We start from the raw sequence: 22,980 nt of genomic DNA, 5'->3' as shown, positions 1-22,980 counted from the left end.
GGTGATTGTTGAGATGATGTGGTCGCCGTTGATCAGAGAGAAGGAAAGGTTTTAAGCTTTTTTAGGGTTTTTTTATGGCCGCTAAAGTACAAATTGGTCCCTGATGTTGCAGGATATATCATCAACATCTTATTTTAGTTTCCATTAAAATGTCTGCCAAAATATAGTACAGTACCATATACTAGTATTATTTTTAAATAATTCATGAACAAAACTTATTATTATCAAAAAAAAAACCTTATAAAATTTTGAATTAAAAGTATTTTCGTTCATGTTTTATATAAGAAATTAAATTTTTATAAATATCTAAAATTAAATGTGGTCGAGTTGTTAATGTCACATGTCTCGATCCATCGAATGATTTTTTCTTTTTGAAGTTAATTAAACGATTTCATTAAGAAATATTCCATCGTTAAACGTGATAGAAATATATAAGACAAGTTATTTTTTAGATTAGCAAGACTATGCGTAAGATGTTAGTATCTCATCTTAAAAATTCAGGTTATAAATTTAAAGTATTTTTGAAAAGTTTTTCGAACTAAATAAACTTTTGATTATGTAAAAGGAAATTCAATTTTATTCTCAGAAAATATCTCTTGAAATAATAAATTCATGTACTTATTTTTAGCTGAAAATCAGGTCACTAACTTTGAAGTAAAAGCAAAGCAACAATCACATTTCAAAATTCAAATCCAATGCTACAATTTAGAATCAAAATGTAAATAAATTCAACACATTCAAATAAAGAAAGACTCAATCCAAACTTGTATTACGCTTGTTTAAAGAAAAACAAAAGAAATCCAAAACTGGGTATAGAAAGGCAAACTAGTGAAATAAAAGGATTAAGTTTTGTATATCTATAAAATATAAGGACCAATTTACAAATATTTTTAAGGTGGGAATGCTTTTTTTTCAACAACATAAACTGCACATGCTCATCTTGTTCGAACACAAAACACAAGTAAAACAAAAATACAGTCTTTTAGAGAGAGAAGAAAGAGGAAGAAGACGAAACCGTAAAATCCCTTCAATTCGAGCTAAAAAATTCAACTTTGAGCTCTTCCCCTTTCTCAATTCATCCATAGAAAAAAACCCAATTCGTGGAATTTAAAAAGTCAGAGGGGAAGTCTTGTGGGAAATTTCAGTATCGTTGAATTCGGAATGTCTTTAAAACAGCTTCAACAGCAGCTTGAGGAAGTGGGATCCAAGCTTGAGACCCCTCCTTCAACTAAAGACTCTCTTCTTAAGCTCTTAAAGGTGTGCATTCTTTAGTGTTGTTTGATGTTTGGGAATTTCGTTACGGCTTACGCACTACGACTCTCTATTTATCGTACCCTGCTTCCAAGCTTTTGTTTTTTAGGGTTTAACTGAATAAGTATCGCAAATTTCGAATTCACTGTCTTTTGGTGGAGTTTAAGGCTTGTATGAATACTGTTGTTTGGTGAAAGTTTTGAGATTACCAACATAAGAAAAGCTAGTTTTACATGGTTTCTGGTGTTTTTTTTTCCTGTGAGTCTGCTAAATGATTATTGGTTTTGAACTTTTTAAGCCAAGCTAGCTTAAAAGAAGTTAGCATCTGCGAAATGTATGAGGCTTCTGTGGTTGAATTGTTTCAATTTGAGGCTTTTAGAGGTTGGAAAGGGTTATTTCCAGGGAGGTTACTAAGTTATATGTGTTAAACTGGTGGGAGTTCCATTTTAGGGGGATGGTTGTGAATTTCTTTACTTGTGTTCTTGGTACCGTTTTATGATACTTTCTCACTACCACATTCTTTCAAACATGCAGCAAGGGGCGACATGTCTGGCTGAGATAGACCAATCACCACCAGCTCCGATACTGGAGTCGATGCAGCCTTTTCTCAATGCGATTGTGAAGTCTGAGTTGCTGAAGCATCAAGATAGGGATGCTAAGCTTCTAGTTGCTACCTGTATTTGTGAAATAACTCGGATTACTGCTCCTGAAGCTCCTTATGGTGATGATATTTTAAAGGTGGATTTCTCTTATGAAAGCGAACCCAACAAGGAAATTGTTTCTGTGTCCGTATTTCATTACTTGAATAATTTCACTTCTGCAGTTTAACTTATATTTGAGTATGTGATGTACTTATTTGCAGGATATATTCCGCTTGATAGTAAGCACTTTCAGTGGGTTAAATGATACAAATGGTCCATCATTTGGCAGGAGAGTTGTCATTTTGGAGACTCTTGCAAGATATAGGTCCTGTGTTGTTATGTTGGACCTGAATGTGATGGTCTAGTGAATGAATGTTCCGTATATTTTTCGCTGTTGCCAGGTTCGGTTGTTTCCATCTTTTCTCATTTTAGCACATCTTCTTCCCTATAATAGCAGCATGTGTAGTGTAGACACTCCTAACTGTGATTCAAAGATGGTTTGAGTGGCGTAATAATAATATAGGTTGAACTTATGGAGTCCTTGAGGCCCAGAGAATTTATTAGATTCGAATTATGTGTTTTTGATGTAAAATTCTTGACCAAACCATTTCCCTGAGGTCTTACTTGTTTGCTCAGTATTTTTGGAAAAAAGAATGAATCCTTTGAAATGTTCACGTGCAGTGATGATCATCCAGAAAATGTTATTTCGTCAATGAAAACAATCATGGTTGTTCTTTTGGAAGAGAGCGAGGATGTCCGGGGAGGACTTTTACTTATTTTATTGTCAGTACTAGGTCGTGATAAGAGAGTAAGTGTTCCCTCTTTGATGTTGTGTAGGGTACATTGGGTATATTAGCTTTATAATGGCATTGCACAACTCACTTTCATAACTTATGTGTCAGGATGTAAGTAAGGCTGCAAGAAAGCTTGCTATGAATGTCATAGAGCTGTGTGCAGGAAAACTGGAAGCTGAAATAAAACAGTTCCTTATAACATCGATGTCTGGAGAGTGCAAGTCAGCAAATGGTGACATCGACTACCACGAAGTTATCTACGATATTTATTGTTGTGCTCCTCAGATCTTAACCGGAGTTGTCCCGTACATCACAGGAGAGCTTTTGGTATGTCATAATTTCAAATATCAGGCATTATGTTGTCCCTTCTGTGAATTTTTTGTCTGAGACTCGTAATATGACCTCATCTTTATGGGGTAGTGAAACACCACGTCCTCCACTGGTTGCTGAGTTTATGAAATTTCTTTTATTTGACTTTTCATTTCTGCTTGCAAAATGTAATTTAGATACATGAGAAAGTTCCATAATTTGAGTTTTGAGAATGCTTCTGAATATTTGACTTTCAACTTCTTCAGACTGATCAGTTGGAAACTCGGGCAAAAGTGGTGAAGTTAGTTGGGAATATACTTTCTCTGCCAGCATCTAGTGTTTCTGAATCATTTTTGCCTGCCTTTTCCGAGTTCTTGAAAAGGTTGACTGACAGAGTGGTTGAGGTTCGGCTATCTGTCCTTGAACATGTCAAGAGCTGCCTGTTGTCAAACCCTTCCAGAGCTGAAGCTCCTCAGATTATCTGTAAGTGCAATTTGGCTATAAAATCTTATACCCGTATTTGTTGCCTATTTGCTAAAAAATTGTCATGATTTCCATTTTCTAGCTGCACTCTGTGAGCGTCTCTTGGATTATGATGAAAATGTTCGAAAGCTAGTTGTTACTGTTATTTGTGACGTGGCTTGTCATGCTCTAAGCTCTGTTCCAGTTGACACGATAAAAATGGTTGCCGAGCGTCTCCGAGACAAAGTTGTATGTGCAGTTAATTTGTTTGCTGTTTTGTTTCCTCATTCCAAGTCTACTGAATGGATAACTTACGATCTTTATTCCTTGAAATGTTTAGATACTTTGTTAAGAAATATACCATGGAGAGGCTGGCTGACATATTCAAAGGTTTACTGCATCGAGTGCTCTACTGGCTCAGTTAAAACTGGTGAATTTGATTGGATTCCTGGGAAGATTTTGAGATGCCTGTATGACAGAGACTTTAGGTAAGACATTTTATGAAACATGTTTTCCTTTGTTGGAACTTTTCTCTTTTCACCATTGGAACTCGGCTCTTCAACTTTCAGTAGGTTGCAACTGTCACAGAACACTCATAAAGTGGTCTTAGTCTTTGAATGTTCGGAGAACTTTAAATCAGTTTTTAGTTATTTGCTGTCACCAAATACTGGACCTAATTAAATCGTTGTTATGAGTAGTCCAATTTTATTTACCCATCTTTGAACCTTTTTGATTGTACATCGTCTGAGAGTGATATTCTGTACTGCAGATCAGATACGATAGAGTATGTTCTATGTGGGTCCTTTTCCCAGAAGGCTCCTCAAATAAAGAAAAAGTAAAACATTGGGTAAGAGTCTATTCAGGATTTGACAAAAATGAGATGAAAGCTCTTGAGAAGATATTGGAACAAAAGCAACGGTATGTGAATATATTGCGTTTTATGTCGGGCAACTCATGAATATTAGATTTTTATTTCTTGATCTGTTGCGTACTGATTTTCAGGAGGTTTCCTCTTGGATTGCAGGTTGCAACATGAGATGCAGAGGTATCTATCCTACAGGAAAATGCTTCAGGTTCGTTTGTTTTCTATATTTTGAAGCATAAGAAAAACAAATAGCTTCTTTCTCAGTGTTTAATAAGGAAAAGAAAATATAGCAGACATGCAAGTGGGTGGATGGTAGTGAGGCCTTTCAAACACTTATGCTGTTTCGTGTTTTAAAACAAGAATGTTGGTTCTTATCTACAAGCAGGATGGAAACGCTGCTGAGGTTCAGAAGAAAATGCTGATCTGCTTCCGAATCATGTCCCGCTTCTTTGCTGAGCCTCCCAAAGCTGAAGAAAACTTTCTCATTCTTCATCAGTTAAAAGATACTAACATCTGGAAGATTCTAACAAATCTGCTTGATGCAAAAACCAGCTTCAAGCTAGCTTATACTAGTCGGGTATGTACCAAGTGACAAATAGTGATAAAACATAGCATGTTCCTGCTTAGTGCTGCAGGGGGTTTATATCGTCTTTACTGTGGTTGGTTGTGTCTATTTGATGTCACCCCAAATAAGAGTTAACTTGGCTATATTAGGGAGTCCTAATAATTATTTGGAAATTCTCGCCACTGCGTTGCTTTTATGATTTTACTAGGCTTTTCTTGCAAACCCATTGTAGTCAACAGTTAGATGCACTTCTCGTTCTTCGCTTGGAATGTTGATTGTTGTGGAACATTTGAATTCCCTTATGGTAATACTGTAATCCATTACATTTCTTATAATCAGTGTAATGGTTTTTCCTCATATAATGTTTTCTTCATTTTCAGGATGACTTGCTTAAAATTCTTGGTGAGAAACACCGTCTTTATGAGTTTCTTAGCACACTCTCTCTCAAGTGTTCTTACATGCTTTTTAACAAGGAGCATGTGAAAGAGATTCTTCTGGAGGCTGGTACACTAGAGCCTTTTGGGAATATCAACTATATCCATTCTTGCATGGATTTGCTTGTGGTAAGAAATGATTTCCATATATCTAAATCCCATCCACCCCCTATCCTAATTTCCCCCCTTCAGAAGCTTCTAAGTGTTGCTAGCAAGCTTTTCCCGTTCTTCCTTTTCTCTATGATGTTCCTCAATAATTTTGGTCCTGAGTTGTAAAAAGTTTGAAATTGTGAATTTTGATTGCTTTGTTAGTGAAAAAATAATCGGAATGAGTACATGTAGTTGATTTATATTTGCACATCCAGTGTCTGTGTTCTTGACTATAGTCAATGATTTTTCAGACTCTAGCACGTTTTAGTCCATTGCTTCTGGGTGGGTCCAAAGAAGAATTGGTGAGCCTTCTGAATAATGAGAATGAGATGATTAAAGAAGGTGTTTTGCATATTCTGGCAAAGGCTGGTGCTACTATACGTGAGGAACTTGCAGTGTCTCCTGGGTATATCTCTTGAAATCTTTGACTTACTAGAGACTTCTCTAGTTTAAGGACTTAATAGCTCTGAATTTTTCAATTGTAGTTCCCTCAATCATATATTGGAGAGGCTATGTTTAGAAGGTAGTCGAAAACAGGCCAAGTATGCTGTGCATGCCCTTGCAGCAATAGCAAAGGATGATGGGCTAAAGTCACTCTCAGTTTTATACAAGGTTTTGTGTAATTCCTTTTTTGCATAACATTGTGTCTACTCCTATATGTTAGTAACATCTGTGAGAAGCCTAATGTTTCTTCCCTAATTGGCAGAAAATTGTTGACATGCTAGAGGAGAAAACTCATTTGCCTGCTGTCCTACAGTCCCTAGGATGTATTGCACAGACTGCTATGCCAGTGTTTGAAACAAGAGGAGGTGAAATTGAAGAATTCATAAAAAGCAAGATTCTAGGAAGCACTGATGTATGATTTTCGATTTTCACGGGACATGTTAAATTATAGACTGTCTAGGGTGGAAATTAATACTCATATTTATAAATTTGATGTTGTCTTTTCAGAAAGCAGAAGGCAATAAAAGTGCAAGCTGGGATGATAGAAGTGAAGTCTGTTTATTGAAGGTCTGTAATTTTACAAGCTTTTCTTACTTTATGTATATCTATAAATATAACGACCACTAATATATCGTGTGCCCATACACCTTGCTAAAACTTATTGCCGGACAATGTATGGCATTATAATCTTTAATAACAGTGGAGAGATTGGTCGTCACAAGTTTCACTTTGCATTGCAGATATATGGGCTGAAGACATTGGTTAAGAGCTACTTGCCTACTACCGGGGCTCATCTCCGTCATGGTGTTGATAATCTTCTAGGACTCCTTAGAGACATATTTACTTATGGCGAAATATCAAAGGATATTGATTCAAGGTAATGTTGCCCAGTTGAAGTTCTTATTTGATTGTGTTCGCTAGAAATTGTTAACTCTTTTATGAGGTTTGGAGATCTGTTACTTATTGTCATCTTCCACTATCTTCCAGTGCATGTGATAAGGCCCATCTGAGGCTTGCATGTGCAAAGGCCGTTCTTCGACTGTCAAGACAGTGGGATGATAAAATACCCATAGATATTTTTCACTCAACCATAAGGACACCAGAGGTAGAGTAATTTTATGTCGTCCTCCCAACCCCCTCCCCCTCTTTTCTTTCAAAGATGGATTCGAATTTCGCTCACTTTTGTTAAATCATAATATTTTGCAATTCATGTAGCTTATTTCTTTCTTCATTTTATAGATTTCTTTCCCCGAAGCTAAGAAATTGTTCTTGAACAAAGTTCATCAATATATAAAGGACAGAGTATTGGATGGAAAATATGCTTGTGCATTCTTGTTTAGCACAAGTGGATCCAAGCCACTTGAGTATGAACAGGTACCTCAACTATATCAGATTCGTCTATTATAGATTTGTTTGGTATTGGGATTCTTCTCTGATTAACGCTTATGAATTTTGATAAAATAAGAATGTATTTTCAGCTAAAGTTTCAATTTAAAAATACAGGAGAAGCATAATTTATCTGACATTGTTCAGATGTATCACCAGACAAAGGCGCGGCAAATATCTATGCAGACTGATGCCAACTCCTTGACTGCTTATCCCGAGTGCATTCTCCCTTATTTGGTACATGTGCTTGCTCATCATGCATGTCCCAATGTCGAAGAGTGCAGGGATGTCGAAGCTTATGAACTTATTTATAGGTATGTCATGTTTTGTTACCCAATACAATTTTTGGGTGTGTATGCTTGGGTATACTTATGAATCCTATTTCTGAATCGTACTTCCTAATTTATATCTATGCCTTGAAGTGATGCAATGTGAGTTATATCTCCCTGGATTTTCAAGTTGGCGGTGGTTTTTGTGTGAAATTAGAACCAAGTTTAAGTTTGGTTGTCCACTTACTGTATCTGTTTTCACTTTTTGGAAGAAGGTGATAACATATTCTACATCTTACAGGAAGTTGTACTTGATGATATCGTTGCTGGTACATAAAGAAGAGGATGTCAAATCTGAGGATAGTACTAACATCAGCAAGGAAAGTCTTTCCACGACCATCTCTATCTTTAAAAGCATAAGGCGCTCGGAAGATGCAGTTGCATCAGCCTTATCCAAGGTGTGATGAAATATTATCCAATCTCACAATAATGTTTATTGTTATTGTTTCCCTTTTAGCACTGGAGAAATATAAAACACCAGTCTTACTCTACTTTTTGGAAACTCTCAGAATTCACATGCCATTTCTGACCTCGGGCTATCTATCACCAAGCGTTTGGTGCCCAAGGATGAGGATATATCAGGGTTGGCTGCACCAGTTTCTCTGCCCTCAATCCTATACAAACCATATGAAAATAAAGACAACGACGAGTCTCTTGTACGTTCTCTCGTGCTTAGTTTTTTTTACCCTCTACTTGTGTTAAAACATTAATTGTGGGTGGCTATATGTGGTGGAAGTTGCTGATTCTTCGTCATTTGCTTTATTGCTCGAGTTTTGTGTTACTGCTTTAAAACTTTTCAGTTGCCTGTGATCAAATGTTGATATCCACTCAACTTTAATTTTATATAAAAGTTGTATCTGCAATTTCCATGTCTAGCTTGATTAAGTAGTGACTGGGAGAGTAACCTAGTTTGAGCTAGATTTTCCATGGTGTGGGCAAAAATGTCTTCTTCTTTTTTTCCATAAAAGAAGATTCTTGATTAGTATTCTAACTATTTGATGTCAGGCACATTAGTACTCGACCTATATGTGGTTTATTTTATGTTTCTGAATCTTTTGGTAGGTAACTGAAGAGCATACATGGTTGGCTGATGAAAATGTATTGGCACACTTTGAAGCACTAAAGTTGGTCACCAAGGACACAGTATGTTGTAGTACTTTTGAATATATTTTAACTATGGCGCGAGTGATTCCTTTTGCATCTTTTACTCATATGCTACTCATTTTACTAGGTCAATAATGAAGTTGCTGAAGACGGGGATCTTAAAGATGGCGAGGAAGATGAAAATGAAATGCCTCTGGGGAAAATTGTGAAGATTATAAGATCCAAGAGAGATAAAGTTGCTAAGGAAAAAGAGACCAAGTCTCTGCCAGATGAAACAGAAAATGCTGAAAATGATGTTGATATCGGGACATTGGTTAGGGAAATAAATTTGGATAATATGGGGGTATCTAGTAAGTTTGAATCGAGCAATGGCCATAAACATTCTCCAACTAAGAAAACAAAAGTTGAAGCAGAACATGACAAAGGTACGAAAAGAAAAGCTGGTAACGCAACATCAGTTCCGGCTTCTAAACGCAGGAGATCAAAGCTGCCTTTGTCTGATTTCGATGATAATGATTCAAAAGAGAAAGTATCCAAGCAAAAGAAAATAACGAAAATCCCTGAATCTGGCTATGAATCCAGTGCATCTGACGATAGTGATTTGAAGGTGAGTTTTTCTGATGGTCAATTTGCTGACATGCGATTTAATCTATTGATATGGTATTAATGGCCACTTTGTCTCTATCTTTGCAGAACCCGGTTATACCAATGGAAATAAAGACAAATCCGAAGTCTCCCAAAGGATCTAGCAAGAAACGGAAAAGAAACATATCGGGATTAGCCAAGGTCTGTCCTAGAAACTCATCTTTTACATGATCCTCAGCATATCTTAATAGAGTTTTCTATTTGTGGAATCATTTTCAATGGAGTAATGATCAATCGACCATGTATTATCACTGTCAGAATTTTCTTTTTGTCTGACCTGCTTCATGTATTAATTTCCAGTGCATGACGAACAAAAGTGGAATAAACTTTGAAGACTTGATTGGTTGCAGAATAAAAGTTTGGTGGCCAACAGATAAGGAGTAAGAGCCCTGTTAAATTAAAGGCAAAAAACTGAAGAACACCTGATACAAATCCTCGCTGTTCCTTTTCTAATACTATTGTCCTGATGTTGCCAGGTTTTATGAAGGCACAATCAAATCTTACGACAGTTTAAAAGGGAAGCATGTGGTATGCTGCTAACCTTCCCATCTATTCCTTCATCTTGATGTTGGCCTGGGACCATGCACTGTAATTTTGTATTTATGATGTTTAATGTCTGCCCAGATATTATATGAAGATGGCGATGTGGAAATACTTCGTTTGGACAAAGAGCGATGGGAGCTCGTTGGTGGTCTCAAGAATTCGAAGGTTTAAGATTTATTTATTTATAAATTTATGATTTCCTCTGCAGTATTGTATGAGAGATGATTCATGTTCTATTTACATTCTTTCATGATCTAATAATTTTGCTCGACTCTACTGGCAGAAATCAAAGTTATTGAAGGGCTCTAAGAAAGTGTAAGTGTGGCGTTTGAGTGAGGCTGACTATTTTCGTCTTTGTACTCTTTCTAGATGAACTTGTCTTTGAGTTTTTTACTCTCTTTTTTCTAGATCCTCTGGGAAGAAAACTAAAACTTCAGGTGGCTCACGATCAAAGAAGAAACCAAATAAGCCGTGAGTAGATCTCCAGTCCCATTCCTTTTTCAGGATATTGGACGTGTAACTTTATTGCATTATTTCATCATTGTTTTCCACCCCCTCAGAGTTGAAGAAAAAAGAACACCAAAGAAAAATGTGAAGAAAGGACAAAAGGATGCATCCAAAAGCAAATTGAGCATCTTTGAGTTTAAAGAGGATTCTGGTGCATCGGATTCGGAGCCTGCTGAACCCATCAGAAGATCCAAACAGAATAAATGGAAACCGGGTGTGTTCATCAGTCTCGAAATGACTCCATCCATAAATTATTGACACATCCAATTTTGAGTGAACAAAAAAAATCCCTTGTGACAGTTGTTCATGGACAGGGGGGTATCTATCTATGTAATGGTGGGAGCGATTCTTTTTTGCTCAATCCTAACAAATTCGTCTTGCAGATAATTCTCAAGAGGACGACCTTGCTGAGATGGTGCATGAGAGTCCATCTGACAGGGACGAATCTGACAAGGAAGGGAACTCGGATGAAAGACATCCAGTAGGTGACGATGATGGTCCACAATTCGCTCCCGTATCAGACGATGATGAGGAAAAATCAGACTCTGGACGCACCCTTTCTGAAAACATGGAACAAAATCCTGAAAAGAGTGACGACAACGAAGAGGAAACTCATTCGGATGAGAAACAAGTAAATGAAGACCCACAAGAGGAAAAGTTAGACTCAGATGAGAGTCAAGAAATGTCTTCCACACCATCAAATCCTATTGATGCTGAAATCTCAGACTCGGACGACGAGACCCTTGTACTTCACTCCACCTTGCATTTTTTGTTTTATGAAAATATTTAGCACTATGCATGCATTTGTGTTTTATAAGTTTATTTAGTTTTGATTCTTTTAATTTGCAGAGCAATTGGACGCGTAAAGTAGGGAAATCCGGCAAGTAGGAAGTAGCAGTGGCGGAGCCGGTAGCTTTTCTAAAGTTAGTATATGTAGTAATGTTTTTAATAGTCTAATACTGTATCAATTTATCAGTTATAGATACCTTACCCATGATTATGGTTGTGTAAATGAATAATTTAGTTAGTTATTGTAATGTTAGAATAAAAGTTATCTCAAAACTAAATTTTATTGTTAATTTTAATGTTTATTTCAATATTCTCTCGGTTATTATTATTATTACACAGATTGTGGTTACGCCGCATCTAACAAATTCTGCCCTAGTTTATATTTTAACATTTTGATCCCTAAATTCTGATTTTGATCAATCTAATCCATGATAACAGTTTTGTTTCCATCCCTAAACTCTGAATTGGATTAATTTAAACCAGAATATCAATCTATCTCTTTCGAAGTACTTGAGAGTTGATTTCCTCGTCACATGCTCTCTCTTCTTCTTCCTTCGTCTACCGACTCTCGAAGTCAGGACCTCAAGAATGTTAGTTAAACAACACGCCACTGAGCCGAAACGAGAGTCCGTGTACTTGAGAGTTGATATGAATGAATTTTGGAAGACATAATAATTCATGATATAAAAATGTGGTTCGAATTAGATTTCCAAATGGTTGAGCAACTTGTACTTTTAAGTATCTTGCGAGTAGTTATCGAAAAGAAAAAAAAAGTATCTTGCGAGTACAAGATACTTGAAAATACTACGCATCCATTTTGTGTCTCGAGCAAAATATCATTAAAAAATATGGTTTTTTCCATGTAAAAAATACATTTTTTGAATATTGGGAGCATGTTCCAAACACGAAATGTAAAAGTTAGATAAAGTGAGCTGTCAATTGTGAATGATCTAAATTGGGACTAGACAAGGACCATTTTACCTTTTTCGTTAAAGTGACCTGTCGATAGACCTAAAACGAATTAGTAAATGAAATTGTCGACTAGTTATGATCCGGCCAAACCAATCTTAAAACGATGTTTTGCTAAAAAACCATAGCTAAACAAAAACCAATGAAGCTGGAAAAATCTTCTGTTTATAGGTAAAAACTTCTGAAAAACTATTTCTTTTTCAGCTACTAATAATAGCTTCTTCGTTTCTTTGTTTACGCCATCATCAAGTTTACTTGTTTTTGTTGTTTGTTCACTGGTTGTTTTCTAAAGGAAACTTCTTTGTAGCTTCTTAGCTGCCCTCTCTCTAAAATTTACTTCTTTATATTAACCCAAGAGACTTGGACATGGTCTCATAACTTGAAATTTGTCAACTTTCATGGTGGGTTTTATATTATTCTTAACTTTTTCGTGAAAAGGATGTGTTTTTTTTTTCTATATATTTGCTTCAAAATCCTTAAACCCAGTTGAAAAAGTTTTGATTTTGAACTAACCCCAGGAAGAATTTGTTTGATTTGGAGGTTGTCATTTGTCATATTTGCTTCAAAACCTTAAACCCATGTAAAAAGTTTTGGTTTTTGAGCTAATCCCATGAGGATTTTGTTGTTTGATTTGGATATTCTGAGTTTTTTATGTCTGTTTTTGTGATTTTGCAGTCTGTTTCGCAATAATTAGCTAAAGATTTGCATTTTTCCGGGTGTTGAATCAATCAATGGCTGAGCATTCTGGGATTCTAAAAGTTACCGTTGTACAAGGAAAGAGGTTGGCCATTAGGGATTTCAAGAGTAGTGATCCTTATGTCGTAGTCAAGCTTGGTCATCAGGTACTTTTATTTGTTGATCTATCTTTTCGTGTGTTCCGGATTACTTATCAGTCCAATTGTCTTATACTCTGAAATGAATTCTATGGAAAATGACATCTTGACTTGAGAATGTTCATTGATTAGGGATATATGTTCTTCCCTTGTAAATGGTTTTGTTGGTTAAATTCTTGCATCTATTGAGACAGCCGACAGTAGGGGCCTTGTTTTTGACGTTTTGATGTCCTATGTTTGAGAATTTCCTAACACAATTGAGTATTAACTTCAATTATGCTCTAAGATCATTCCTGGCTTTAGAAATGTTTATGATTATTACTTCGTTAGTTGTACATCTTGTTATTCTTGAGAAACTCACTCATTCCTCTTATATCAGACGGCGAAAACTAAGGTTATCCACAAAAATCTGAATCCAATCTGGCATGAAGACCTTTCTTTCTCCCTAACGGAACCAGTCGAGGTCTTAAATCTGGTAAGTTTCGAAACATACGGAAATTCTGGTGGGATTCTAATTTTGGAGTTTATATTTTGTGACATGACCTAAAATCTGTGTATTTCTTTCTGTCTGTAGGAAGTGTTTGATAGAGACCGATTCAAGTCAGATGATAAGATGGGACATGCTCAGGTCAACCTTCAACCGATTATCTCTGCCTCGAGATTAAGGCATATCCTAAAAGTTTCCGACGGGGAGACGACATTGAGAAAGGTCGTTGCTGACGGCGAGAACTGTCTGGCCAGAGACAGCACAATTAAATGCATAAATGGTGAAGTTGTGCAAAGCGTTTGGTTAAGACTCTGCGAAATTGAATCTGGAGAGATTGAACTGAAGCTCCAGTGTCTCATGGATTCTCCCGTCACTCCAAGAAAACTAAATCATGACAAGTTTAATATTGATTAGATGATGATTATGTAAGCTGTTTAGTTTAGGCATTTTAAGTTGTGATTTGTGTAAAACAATGTTTAGGCTCAACTAAGAGCTAACTTGTTTGAAGAGTCTTCCTAATTTGATGATGAAATTGAAAAAGAAATGTGCTTGAAGGCTTAATACTATGCACAATGATATCGAATACCGGGTGCGCTACTTTTGTGTACAGTAGCAAACGGAGGTGAACATCATGTAGTCCGACCGGTTTTCCCATTGCCGGTCGGACTAATCAATATTAAGGGAAGTTAATTATCATATAAAACCGGCATTGGTATTGCCGGTCTTGAACCAAATTAAGCTTTGCCCTTTATATTTCAAGTTTGGACCGGCAACTTCATTGCCTAGGGTAGGAAAAATGTCAACTTTGGACCGACAATAGCATTGCCGGTGGAAGATTAATGTTAATTAAGCAGTCCGACCGGCAATGAGAAAACCGGTCGGACTACAAATGTTCACCCCTTAATCCTTTCATTTCAAAATGTTTACGTTTATTTTTTAAAGTTTACATTTATAATTTTCCGATCGAATACCTTCCGATCTCTCTTTATATTTCTCGGAACCAAAAAAGAAAAGGTTCAAGTTAATTCTTAACAAATATTATCTCCGTCTCACAATACACGATGGGAATGGAAAACATCATATATTGTGAGACGGAGGGAGTACATTACTCTTCTAAAGAACATTTAGCTATCTTAAGAAAGCACTAATCCAAGGCAGAGTATTAACAAATTCTTTGTCCTCGGAGTTGATTGAAATTCTTCTCCTGCTTCCCATCCCATGGTGTTGAGTATATCTTTTATCTCTTCAATCTTTGAATGAGAAAATTCTCCAACAGTAAACTTTTCGCGATTTCCCGCCACTTCAATCGAACTATAAGCAGGTTCCTTCTTCAATCCACTCCCTTTCAGCATCCTCCTTGCTTCTGCAACTTCATCCCACATCTCATCTGAAGCACACAAGATCGGGCCGGAGTTGTAGAAGCCGTTTAACCAAGCGCTTGCCAATGACGAATTCTCCATGTAGTCTACAGGCAGACAACAAACTCCCTAAAACAACTGGATCATTCCAAAAAGAGTATTTTCGAATGTATTCTTCAGCAAGGCGCAATTTTCCTGCCCTTCCTAATAAATCGATGAGACAAGAGAAATGTTCTACGTTTGGAGTTAGTCCGTACTCTTTTTCCATAGCTTTGAAGTAAAATTCACCCTTTTCGACCAATCCAGCATGGTTGCAAGCTGTTAAAAGTCCGACAAAAGTAACAGAGTCGGGATAAATCCCAATTCCCTTCATCTTCTCAAAAAGTTCGAGGGCTTTTGTTCCAAGACCATGGTTTCCAAGTCCGGCAATCATAGTATTCCATGATACCATATTGCAATGCGGTATCTGCTTGGAAAGGTTGTATGCCTGTTCAATGGAACCGCACTTAGCATACATGTTGACAAGAGCATTGTCAACCCCTACTTCATTGCTGGACTTTGTTCTAACGAGTTTAGCATGAATTTGCTTACCATGGTGTAATGAAGCCAGCCCAGAACAAGCTGCAAGAACAGTAGCATAACTAAACTCATCAATTGCTGATTAATCTTCATACCACATCTCTCTGAAAACTCTCAATCCCTTTTCATGATCCTCAGAATGAGACCAAGCAGCTATAAATGTATTCCACGAAATGGCATCTTTCCCATCAATCAATCTGAATACCCTCTCTACTGAATCTATCAGATTGAACTTAGAATACATGGCCATAATCACATTACCAATAAAAGCTGTCGAGTCAAGTCCAAGCTTTATTGTTTGCCCATGCAAAATCATTCCCTTCTTTGGGTCATTCATATCAGTGCAGATTCCTAATGCACCAACAAAAGTAAACCGATCAGGCACAAGACCTTTATGATGCATTAGCTTTAACACCTCAAACCCTCTTTCAGGTTGCTTATTTTCAGTAAACCCAGATATAAGTGCATTATGAGCAACAGAATTGGGTTCTAATACTTCACCATAAACCGACAGAGCCCGATCACATTGACCACATTTCATATACATAGTAATAAGAGAATTAGCTACAAAAGAGATGGATGCATAGCCGAATTTCAGTGCTTGAGCATGGATTTGCTGTCCTTCCATTAGTCCCAAGAGACTAGCACACGCATTGACAGCACTTGCAAAAATGTACTCATTCGGTACAAAATGTACCTGCATTTGAGAAAACAAGTCGAGTGCCAGCGAAGGCTCCCCAAACTGGTCATACCCAGAAACCATGGCAGACCAAGTTACTAGATTTTTTCTTTCAGACATTTCGTCAAACGTTTTCCGAGCAGACGTAAGTTCTCCGCATTTCGCGTACATGTTGAGCACATGGTTGCTTGTAAAAACGTCAGAATGGAGCAACCCTGTCTTCCAAGCAACAGCGTGGAGAGGGAGACCGTGACGTAATGCTTTGGCTTTGGAGCATTGGTGCAAGAGATGCCCAATAGTTTCTGCTACTATCATTTAATTTACAACTGAAATATTCATTTCATGTCGAAAGTCGCTTTTCGATTCGGTCGCCGATGAATATGTTTTGATTCCTCGGAAAGGTTCTACCGATGATTCATGACTTGTGCCTCAAGTCTTTTCGCGAATTGAAGCTGTTGTTTGTTGAAGTGAAGTTGGAAGAAGCTAAATATCGGGCTAATAACGTTAGTAGATCAAAATGAATTTAGCTACGAATTTGGTTTCTGTTTTTTTTAACAATTCCAATACCACCATGATGTTCACCTCGTCGAAACGAGTCCGGCCAAATAAAATTTTCCAAAATCCGACGACGTTAGACTGCGGCACCGCCAGAATTGGCGGCCTGACTTTCCGTCGGTGGTCTGCAGATCTAAGCTTAAAGTTGCTAAAATCGAACCTTTAAGGTTAGATCTGCATCAAACGATTTGAAGTTTGAAAAATCCTACACCACCATAATGTTCATCTCGTCGAAACCAGTCTGGCTATATAAAATTTTTCGATAGCCAACGATATTCGACCGGGACATCGCCGGAAGTGGTGGTCGGAATTTGCAATTTTTTTTTAAGGTTGAGGATGCTGACGTGTCATATTAGCTGAGTCAAGGGGTGATGTGTCGTTTAAGTGGCGCCGACTAGGACAATCTTAACGGAATTAACTTGCCACGTAAACAAAATGTATGAGTTTGTTAAGATTTCTGACAGAAAGATAGCAAATTGTAAAAAAAACGTGTGAGATATTAAGTTGTTAGCTAAATTGATTTTGAGCTACTAAAAATATTATTATTCCTTAAATATCAGTTGATGTACTATTGCAGGGACTTAATTGAACTTTATTAAAATATTAGGTGTCTTCTTGTCAATTTCGTATTCTACCCGAGTTGGAATTTTGTTCCGAGTTTTATATTTTGTTCCGAGTTGTGGTTTCTGTTCCCAAGTAGCAATGCAATGGCAATCGTAAACATATACAAAAGGTTCGAGAAACTTGAACTTTTTGTCTCTCACGTTGGAGATTCAAACAGTTTATATCCTTCGATATGAACCGTCAAATAAACATACCTCCAACGTTTATAATTTTTTTATTTTTATATCCTTCTTCCATTAATTTGTGCCGTGTGGGTAACTATTATCCACATTACCAATAAAACGACGACATGTGTCATCATATGTGTTTTATTAGCCACGTTATAATCATACGCGGCACATGATTAAAAAATCTATTTTTTAAAAAAAAATTGTGAACTTTTATTTTTTGAATTTTAATTGTTACATGGTAAAAATTTAAATAAAATTTCATAAAAAAATACTTTTTAATCATGTGCCACATAGGATAATCCTACATGGATGAAAATACACATAGTATGACATATGTCGTCGTCTTATCGGTAATATATCATATAGTTAGCCATGTGGCACAAATTAACGGATGAGGATATAAAAGTCGGGAAAATACAAATTACAATCGTTGGGATATGTTTATCTGGCGGCTCAACTCAAGAGGATATAAACGGCTATGTAAGGTAGGGGACAAAAATTTCAATTTTCTCCGAGAGGTTCAGCCAATTAAACAATTCATCTTTATAAGAAACTGAATGATCAGTGACCATAATTTAAACTTAGAAGATTAAATTTCAGTGAAAGTCTGCATGAACGTGAAGAAATTTTTTTTTTTGTGGAATCAAATAGTATTATAAAAAATGACAACTTTCCTTTATTCTAGCTGGTACATGATATGGCTATTACACAAGCAAGTAAAGCCAATGAAACAGACTGGTAAATGACCGCTGAAGGAATCCGACCAGCGTCTTTCCGGAAAAACAGGCCTCGGTAAACAGGGATGTTGATTGCAACCACTACTCCACACAAAACTATCTGTGCTGCAAACCGATCAAAATCGTTTCTTGTGATCCAAGCAGTCCTTAATCCAGCAACCAGACAGAATAAGTTGAGCATTGCTGTAGTTGATATGATAGTAATCATTACTGAATCGCTACCAAACTCCATAATCTCTTGCTCGTATCGCTCGGACACTTTCTCGTCGACCACTTTCCCGGTGATTGCAAATGCAGGTTGTCCCAATCCAAACAGTTTCAACATTATGGTGTCAATGAAAGCAAATAGATAAGATCCTATCCTTCTGAAAAGCCAAATCCTCTGTTCATTCCACCAGCCTTGGAATGTGCCACCATACGATAAGTATTCGACAAGGTTGTACAATGGATATGCCAGAAATGCATATGCAAATGGTATGAACCAGGGACTCGAAGCCTGTTAACCAATGGAACACTTATAAGTTAGCCTATATCGGTGTAATTGCAATACTAAGCCAACTTTTCAAAAATTTACGAACAATTGTGCCTCGCTGCAATATAAATATGTCGGGTAAAGAGAAACGTCAATGAGTACTGTGGCGGAAACTGAATGGTAACATTTTTATCGGCGTGATTGTCAAACGTTCGGGATGTAAAGTTCAGTTTTTCTTTTTGGATTTTTTAAAAATAATGATGACATGACGATTACTACATGATCAGTAAAGACAAAAGTGTATTGAGTTTTACCTGTGGAAATAAGGTGATGCCTGTGAGAATGCAAAGAGATGGGACTAGAAGATAGTAAAGCGTCGGCAAGAAGTTAACGGCCCAGAGATTATATAGACAGTACGAGAGTTGAAGTCTAAGAGGGATCCTTTTATATCCGTAAACTAAGGTGCAGAACCTGGAAAGAACTATCTGAAGATGACCTTCACTCCATCTCTTGTGCTGAATGAGTGTTTGCATCAAAGTTGTCGGAGCAAGTCCTAGGAAACTTTTCCTATCAGGATTGAAGTACACGGAATTCCAACCTCTACACTGTATCGATAATCCGGTTACGATATCTTCCACAGGAGTTCCATACAGAAATCCCATCTCTTTACCCCATTCCGTGCTTTCCTCATAGCTACAAGTTGCAAGAATCTTGCATGTTTCTTCTAAAATAGCGGCGTCGTCTCCTATTTCTGTTTCGTTATTTATGTCAACCTTGGAACATTCCTTTGTGAAAATTCCCCCACAAAGAGCATCTCTCCTATGAAAGCAACCAGTACCGATATACAAACATCCTCCATTTCCATCATGTCCTGGAAATTCTGTCTGCAATCAAACAAAAACATAACTTTTACTATAGTAAATTATTTTAAAACTTGATTATACTAGTAAAGTTCATGATTTTGATGTGCACCTCAAAGGAGACTCTTAAGGAATTTCCATAGAGATCGTTTTCCCCAAATTCTCGAAGGCTTGTGGGAATTGAACATAGGCAATCTCGTGGCCGTGGTTTTTGTCCATGAAGAAGCAGAGAGCATCTCTAATAGACTCTGAGTTGTTTGAATACATGTCACAGTCCAAATTTAGAACGACCGGAGCATTGCTTATCCTTGAAGATACTCTTAGCAGAGCATTCATGGCCCCGGCTTTGAAATTGTGATGGTAATTGGGTCTTTTCTCTCGGGAAAGGTATACTAGAGTTGGCAATGGTTGTCCATCAACATCCAGGGCCGTCGCTTCTCCTCCATCAATCAGTATCTATAACAAATTGAAACCAATTCCAAAATTCATTGTGATCATTCTTTCAAGAATGTAAAATTAAACTAGCAAATGGAAATAATTAAGTTATTACTTGAAGAATGGCTTGATGGTCGCGACGATTTGTGATGAAGGTCCACTCATGAAAACCCTTGTGACATTTTAATACTTCCTCAGGAATTCGCATCATCTTTGTCGTGCTTTCAATTCGGTCCTTCATTTCCTCATAACTTTTCTGGAAACTCAGACATGAATAACTAGAGTGATACAAAAAAAGATTCCCATCTATTCATTTTTAAGACTACTAGGTTGAAAAGGACTTAAATTTAGATGTCCTGCAGGTAACAATCAGTCACAATGTGATGAAAATAAAGTCGAATGTGGGATATACACATATGACTAAACATGTATTTACGTACCTTCATTGACTTCCACTCTTTACTTTCCAAAGTATCCGTTGATTGTGCCGTAGTTGTACGAAAATAGGTCTCAGGCGATCTAGATTCTACTCTGAACTTGTTGCAAAAGGGAAGCCAAATCTTGAGAAGCTGACAGCCTCTAACAAAGCATAGAACACTTGCCATGATCCGCCGTCGTCTGATAAGTACACGCTCAGCTTCTCAGCCGGGTAATCATAAGCCATCACTGATAAAATGGTGTTCACCGCCATTATTGGTGGCTCCAACTTTGGATCCGCCGTACATACAAATATATCTATCCTTGGCAAATCCTTCTCACCATACCTACAATAATTAAATATCATTCATATTTTTGCAAAAAAAAAAAACAAAAAATATAAAATTTCGAAAATATTACTAATATATATTGCCTTCATATCAAAATAGACGACCAAATACACATATATCAATATGAACTAAATACATGTCTATATGAATAAACCTAAAAATCCAAAATATCGTCTATTTTGATATGAAGGGAGTATACACTACTGACCTTTGAGAGAGCTTGTCTTTGAAAGTGGAGTGATAAATAGGATTCCATCTCACGAGAACCAATAGTGAGAAATAAAAGATGAACCAAAACTCAGTTAGGAATATTCCAATCCAAGTCCAGAACTGAATTCTCGAAACTGATGATTCTGGCAATTGACTCACTCTGTAGAAACAGATGAAGAAGAAACTGATATATGTAGAAGCTGTTAATAAGCGAAACAGTATTCCTTCTTTTCCTGGTTTTCTAGTTTCGAAAAGCCGATAATTTTCATCTTCTTGTTTTTCCATGTTCTTGAGCACAAGATTTGCAGTATGTATCTGTGATAATATATACTTCCTTCTTTCCTAATTCTTATGAAATTCCATAAGAAAAACGACAGTTAATTAGAGACGGAAATAGTATTAGTAAAACTCTTAGTTAAAATGGATAGGCACTAAAGAATTGAGGGAGTAGGTTAGTAATTATATATCTTTTCCATAAAAAAATATATTCTTTGCCTAATTTAAGACTGAAATTTGGAAATTGTACATCTTTTTCCATAATAAATTTGGAAATTGTACATCTTTTTCCATAACAAAACTGAAAATTGTACTCCCTTCGAAATAAATTGTTTGCCGGGAAACGACGACAAAAATAGTAAAATGATTGGACTTTCGATTGGCAGTTGGGACCATAGTCCATATAGTCAGAATCTCTAAAATAGATAGTGGGGTATTGGTCCCGATCTCTTTCCATCTAATTTTGTCTCGTGATCTGTATAGACTCATTCAATATATATATGTTAATTTTTTTTATAATAATATTTATGTTAATTTATTTATTTAATTATAGTTAAATAAATTATAATTTTTATCATTTATTATTAGTATAATATTTAATAATATTATAATATATATTTAACTAAACTCCAATCATCTACCACTTAATTATTATGGAGTATGATTTTTAATATTATTATTATGGTAAAAGTAACTATTTAGTCCCTATTTTTAACGTTTTTGAACTGGTCAGTCTCTCCAAACATAAATCGAACTAAATCGTCCCTCAAATGTTAATTTTTGAACTATTTAGTCCCTCGTCCCTAACGGACGTTAACTTTGGCCGATCTGTCACTTTTAGCCAATCAGAAGGTGACACGTGTCACTTAGTGTAAAAATGCCACGTAGACTTCTTATCCCGGACCGAAATTGAACCTGACCGAAATTGAACCGGACCGAATTCAATCAATCACAGCATATATACTCTCCGTCTCGCCATTATTTTTCACATCATCTTCAACCTCGAGCTCAATCTTTCTCACAAAGCTTAAGATACTCAGAAATGGAGGCCACACTATTGTCATCGTCATCAACAGTTTCTTCGTTGCATATACGAGATTCCAGACAACTATTCCTCCACCAGTCGTCGTCGAAATCGACATCTTCTCTGCGATTCCCTCTACATTTACGCCCAGTTCGAAATGGGAACCAAAGGATTCCTTCTTCATCAACTCTCGGCCCTCTCCGTTCTCTTCTCGATCTACTGGCGACAGTGAGGTGGGAGGCAAAGAAGAAATCTCTCTTTCTACAGATTCCACAACCACAGATCTACTCTTTACACTCTCAATAATAATATATATACTAATAAGAAAATTATTACTATGGGTGAGAGAATTTCCGGCAAGGTTAAGTAGTTCAACGACCAGAAGGGTTTCGGCTTCATCGCCCCTAACGACGGCTCCGAGGACCTCTTCGTCCACCAGAGTTCCATCCGATCCGAGGGTTTCGGCTTCATCGCCCCATTTTCTGCTTCCTCGTTCTGTACCTCTCGTCGCACATAATAGATCGACGTCTTCACCTAATTGAAAGACCGATTTATGCACTGCACTATCTCAATAGCTGAATTTCAAGGTCTTTTTTTTGTTTCATTCGATTCGATTTTCGATGTTGAATAGAGGTTTTATTTATGAATTAATTAATGGTTTCATTCAGTCAACTGGGTTACATACGTCGTACATGTATGTTCTATTTCATCGTCTATTTGCTTCCTT

At 36.8% G+C, this 22,980-nt stretch overlaps 3 protein-coding genes and 1 pseudogene across 3 annotated transcripts; 2 read left to right on the top strand and 2 right to left on the bottom strand.

Moving 5' to 3' along the window:
* Nucleotides 1-1,161: 1,161 nt before the first annotated feature.
* Nucleotides 1,162-11,317, top strand: LOC139882076 (sister chromatid cohesion protein PDS5 homolog A-like). The gene is given in 38 exon segments (XM_071866450.1): nt 1,162-1,257; nt 1,786-1,989; nt 2,114-2,237; nt 2,240-2,260; nt 2,263-2,293; nt 2,574-2,700; nt 2,795-3,013; nt 3,262-3,478; nt 3,561-3,723; nt 3,798-3,843; nt 3,845-3,945; nt 4,227-4,258; nt 4,261-4,375; nt 4,482-4,530; nt 4,708-4,899; nt 5,268-5,450; nt 5,723-5,877; nt 5,957-6,083; nt 6,178-6,327; nt 6,423-6,482; nt 6,656-6,792; nt 6,903-7,020; nt 7,155-7,289; nt 7,419-7,615; nt 7,872-8,028; nt 8,140-8,286; nt 8,693-8,773; nt 8,862-9,361; nt 9,441-9,461; nt 9,463-9,520; nt 9,680-9,759; nt 9,856-9,907; nt 10,004-10,087; nt 10,206-10,237; nt 10,331-10,393; nt 10,483-10,643; nt 10,813-11,174; nt 11,279-11,317. Coding segments are annotated over 38 exon segments (4,836 nt in total).
* Nucleotides 11,318-12,909: 1,592 nt separating this feature from the next.
* Nucleotides 12,910-13,921, top strand: LOC139882075 (protein C2-DOMAIN ABA-RELATED 11). Its single transcript, XM_071866449.1, has 3 exons — nt 12,910-13,029; nt 13,400-13,495; nt 13,595-13,921. The coding sequence occupies exons 1-3, from the start codon at nt 12,919-12,921 to the stop codon at nt 13,919-13,921; spliced, it is 534 nt and encodes a 177-aa protein (XP_071722550.1). The 5' UTR covers nt 12,910-12,918.
* A 719-nt stretch (nt 13,922-14,640) lies between these two features.
* On the bottom strand, nt 14,641-16,438 carry LOC139882074 (pentatricopeptide repeat-containing protein At4g33170-like; annotated as a pseudogene).
* A 1,715-nt stretch (nt 16,439-18,153) lies between these two features.
* Nucleotides 18,154-21,238, bottom strand: LOC139882072 (cellulose synthase-like protein E6). The gene is given in 8 exon segments (XM_071866448.1): nt 18,154-18,705; nt 18,996-19,565; nt 19,654-19,697; nt 19,700-19,997; nt 20,092-20,232; nt 20,417-20,538; nt 20,541-20,740; nt 20,952-21,238. Coding segments are annotated over 8 exon segments (2,214 nt in total).
* Nucleotides 21,239-22,980: the final 1,742 nt, after the last annotated feature.

This window comes from Rutidosis leptorrhynchoides, unplaced genomic scaffold, assembly GCF_046630445.1.
Source record: "Rutidosis leptorrhynchoides isolate AG116_Rl617_1_P2 unplaced genomic scaffold, CSIRO_AGI_Rlap_v1 contig224, whole genome shotgun sequence".
In the NCBI taxonomy this organism is placed as follows: domain Eukaryota; kingdom Viridiplantae; phylum Streptophyta; class Magnoliopsida; order Asterales; family Asteraceae; genus Rutidosis; species Rutidosis leptorrhynchoides.
The sequence above is the reverse complement of the archived record's forward strand: the minus strand, read 5'-3'. Positions and strand labels throughout refer to the sequence as shown.